This window comes from Etheostoma cragini, chromosome 23 (genome assembly GCF_013103735.1).
Source record: "Etheostoma cragini isolate CJK2018 chromosome 23, CSU_Ecrag_1.0, whole genome shotgun sequence".
NCBI classification, from domain to species: Eukaryota; Metazoa; Chordata; class Actinopteri; order Perciformes; family Percidae; genus Etheostoma; species Etheostoma cragini.
Genome location: NC_048429.1, coordinates 590,230 through 592,156, shown reverse-complemented (window position 1 = coordinate 592,156; position 1,927 = coordinate 590,230). Strand labels below are relative to the sequence as shown.

Genomic DNA, 1,927 nt, shown 5'->3' with positions numbered 1-1,927 from the left:
GGACTACTAGCCAGTCAGGAGCAGAGTATGAGGGTCCTGACAGTACCTTGGTGAGGACTACTAGCCAGTCAGGAGCAGAGTAAGCGGTGAGCAGTGTAGATGTAGCCTAAACGCCAACCAACACATTGAATGAATAGTGTGTTATTTTGGGAAATGCTTCCAAAGACTGAAATGAGAATATGGATCTCAACGTCTGTCTGGAGACAGGAGTCAGGATGTAGTTAGCTAGCCTAGCTTAGCACGAAGACAGGAAGCAGAAGGAACTGCTAGCTATTTGTCCAAAGTTAAATAATACAACCAAAAAACGCTAACTCCCCCCCCCCCCCCCCCCCCCCCCACGTACTTGTCCTGACGTTCCTCTGGATTGGCTGGCTCCTGACCGTGGGCCTGTCCGGGGCTCCGCCCCCGCTTATGGTCGCCACGGTGAAGTTGTACAGTCGCCCCGGAAACATCCCGCCCAGGACGCGGCTGGTCACCTGGGTCTGTGTGACTGACAGCCTGTCGGGGGGGGTCCACTGCAGGCCGAAGCTGTCGTAGTCCCCGGAGGCGGGACCGGACCACGACAGCTCTATCGTGTCATTGGTCGGGCCTTGTTTGACGGACAGGTGGATGGGCGGTTCTGGAGCTGAAAGAGAGGACTGTTGGTAACAATACGCAACGCACCGCACGCAAAAAGCATTATTACTGCCCCCCCATGTGAGTCGAGTGTCATACTGTAATTAGTAAAATCCATGAAATAATAAAGTTTTCTCATTACAATCAATAACAGAAGATGGGAATCATTTCGGAATAATATTATTTTTATTATTTTTATTATTATTATTATTATTATTCAGAGATTATAAGCCCAAAATAGTCCTTTCCTGATCTATCGGTATTGGCATTTATAATGGCCAATAAAAAAAAAAAAACTGCACTTTAATATATTTTGATGTTATGTTGTGACAGTAAAACAAATTATTATCATCTTATTTTATTGAGAAATCATAAATAACTACAAAACACTAATGTTAGGGAAATCTGTTTGTTTTGTTACGTGTTTCTGGATTTAAAAAAATTTATATATATATATCGGCCAATATATCGGATTGTTAAATAACCAAATATTCGTATCGGTCGGGCTCTATTCATGACTAACTGTCACTAAGCCCCTCCCCCTCTCTCTCCCATCTTGTCTGTGATTGGCTGGAACGTGGTTTGTAGTATTTTGGTGCACAGCCTGTGCCTGTAGTGTCTGTTCAACGTTTACGACTCCGTGTTGTCTCCCGAAACCGGGCTTTTTCACAGTGTATTTGGTTTGAGGGGGGGGCAGGTAGCAGATCAAGGATTTGAAAACAAAAAGTGAACTCATAGTGCACTTTTACTGTCATATAAATAAGGTTTATTGGTAAATAAGAAGAACAAAGCGCAGAAAAAAGTGACAAAAATGTCCTAAAAAAGCATCAAAAGCATCGAAATTCCCCCCCCTCCCCGGCAAAAACGTCTCCAAAGACCCGGAAGGACAAGTTCGCGGAGGACAGGAAGACACAAGGACATTAAGGACAGATAAGTAATATGTGATTAACTCTCAGTTCTAGCTTGACCTACTGGTGCGTCCGAAGGCTGACACGTTATTGGTCAGTTCCCCGCTGTGTGTGATGACCTCAGCGCGGTACAGCCTACCAGCAACCAGCCCGGAGAACATGTGACTCCTGTGCTCGGCCCCGAGGGTCTGGGCCCCCAGAGTGGACCCAGAACCGTCGTACAACAACACCTGAAAACACACAAAGTACACAAGATTGGTACAATGTTCTATCTGATGTTTCTGAATTAACCCTCATGGATGGATGGATGGATGGATGGATAGATAGATAGATGGATGGATAGATAGATCGATAGATAGATATATGGAGAGATAGAAAGATAGATGGAGAGATAGATAGATAGA

The 1,927-nt window shown here is 44.8% G+C and overlaps 1 protein-coding gene across 1 annotated transcript in view; it reads right to left on the bottom strand.

The window, feature by feature from the left end:
• Nucleotides 1–1,927, bottom strand: part of LOC117939049 (receptor-type tyrosine-protein phosphatase beta-like) — a 3,807-nt gene that overhangs the window by 566 nt on the left and 1,314 nt on the right. Inside the window, exons 3-4 of the mRNA XM_034864092.1 lie at nt 1,588–1,753; nt 313–625 (exon numbers count right to left, since the gene is read on the bottom strand). Of these exons, the coding sequence (XP_034719983.1) occupies nt 313–625; nt 1,588–1,753 (479 nt within the window). The remainder of the gene's footprint in view (nt 1–312; nt 626–1,587; nt 1,754–1,927) is intronic.